Source organism: Haplochromis burtoni, unplaced genomic scaffold, assembly GCF_018398535.1.
Source record: "Haplochromis burtoni strain Fernald_Lab_line unplaced genomic scaffold, NCSU_Asbu1 Contig_4722, whole genome shotgun sequence".
Classification (NCBI taxonomy): domain Eukaryota; kingdom Metazoa; phylum Chordata; class Actinopteri; order Cichliformes; family Cichlidae; genus Haplochromis; species Haplochromis burtoni.
In genome coordinates this window covers 678-1,982 of record NW_024587083.1, presented here as the reverse complement: position 1 = coordinate 1,982, position 1,305 = coordinate 678, and the positions used below count along the sequence as shown (strand labels likewise).

Genomic DNA, 1,305 nt, shown 5'->3' with positions numbered 1-1,305 from the left:
ATTCTCAATACATTTACGTTAGGACTCAGTTTACTGTAAAAGAAGGATTTATGTCTCTGAGTGTGTTTAGGTTTCTTTTAGTTATGGGTGACGTGTGTCTTGATTTAATATTATAAATGAATGTTAACATGTAGGTGAAAGCTTCATGCCATACGGACACAGAAGCAGAAAAAAATGTCAGAAGAAATATGGAAATAACAAAAATCTATTAAAAATAAATAAATACAACTAGAAACCAGATTAAATAAGACAAAAAAATTAAAAGATTAAATAAATAAATAAAAATGAAAGAAGTGCAAAAATAAAAAGTAAATAATTAAACAAATAAAATAATTTAAAAAATGTGAATAAATTTTTTTTCTATTATTACTGCAGTTTATTTAATGCCATAATAATTTCATTATAAAATGCTTCTTTCTGTTATGTTTGTTTATAGTCCCTCTTCCAGATGGTAAAGTACAGAAGTCTGTTTCTGCCACTTAAAGAGCTTTTTTATTATATCAATAAGTCAAAATTGGAGTTTATTATCTCCAAATTTCAACTTTCAAACTCCAACTACTGAGAAAAAAACTTAATCAAGTAAAGCTTTGGAGACAAAAGCCCCAATCTCTGATTTATGAATGCCAGCTGAATGAAAACTATTACAACTGTATTAAAAGAAGAAGTTGGTGAATTATGCAAAGAGCAGACACACAAGCTGTAGTACCATATCTTTATTCTCTACCTCTAACCTGTTCGGTTGCAGGTGCAGTGGTTAAACCCTGATTTATTGTTACAGTAATTATAAAGATGATATCAGTGCAGATCGACAGCTTGTAGGTAAGACCGGCCATGGCAGTGTTAGAGAAGCAAAGGGGGCGGGTCTCCGGTTCGACTCTTGTATGTTTTCAGGTAACTCATGTTTACACACGGTAAACTGAAGAATGGCGAGAATGTGATTGGCTGCGTGTTTTTCAGAGGGAGGAGGCCTTCCTGCGAGCTCAGAGGGAGGCTGAGAGGAAGAGGCAGGCGAGAGAGCTGCTGCACATCCAGGAGGAGCAGGAGAGACAGCAGAGGAAGAAGGTACCGAACATCTCCACAGACTAATCACAGACTAGAGCTCAGAAAATTCACCTTTTAAGATGTTTTCTCACGTGGGATCCAGACAGCTTCAGGAGACTCAGATATGACGTAGTTGGCTTCAGACAGTTTTTTATTCTTATGATATGTTTAAATTTGGTTGCTGTTCCCCTGATGTGCTGCCCCCTGTTTTCCCTGTGCTACCAGGCAGGCTTTGAGGCTTAGCGGGGTAACTGAAGGTTTAAC

General features: G+C 36.4%; 1 protein-coding gene across 1 annotated transcript in view; it reads left to right on the top strand.

The window, feature by feature from the left end:
* Positions 1–1,062, top strand: part of LOC102309638 (ensconsin-like) — a gene marked incomplete at its 3' end in the record, with an annotated part of 2,494 nt that extends 1,432 nt beyond the window's left edge. Inside the window, exon 3 of the mRNA XM_042218000.1 lies at positions 960–1,062. Coding sequence (XP_042073934.1) covers positions 960–1,062 — 103 coding nt within the window. The remainder of the gene's footprint in view (positions 1–959) is intronic.
* Between the last annotated feature and the right edge of the window lie 243 nt (positions 1,063–1,305).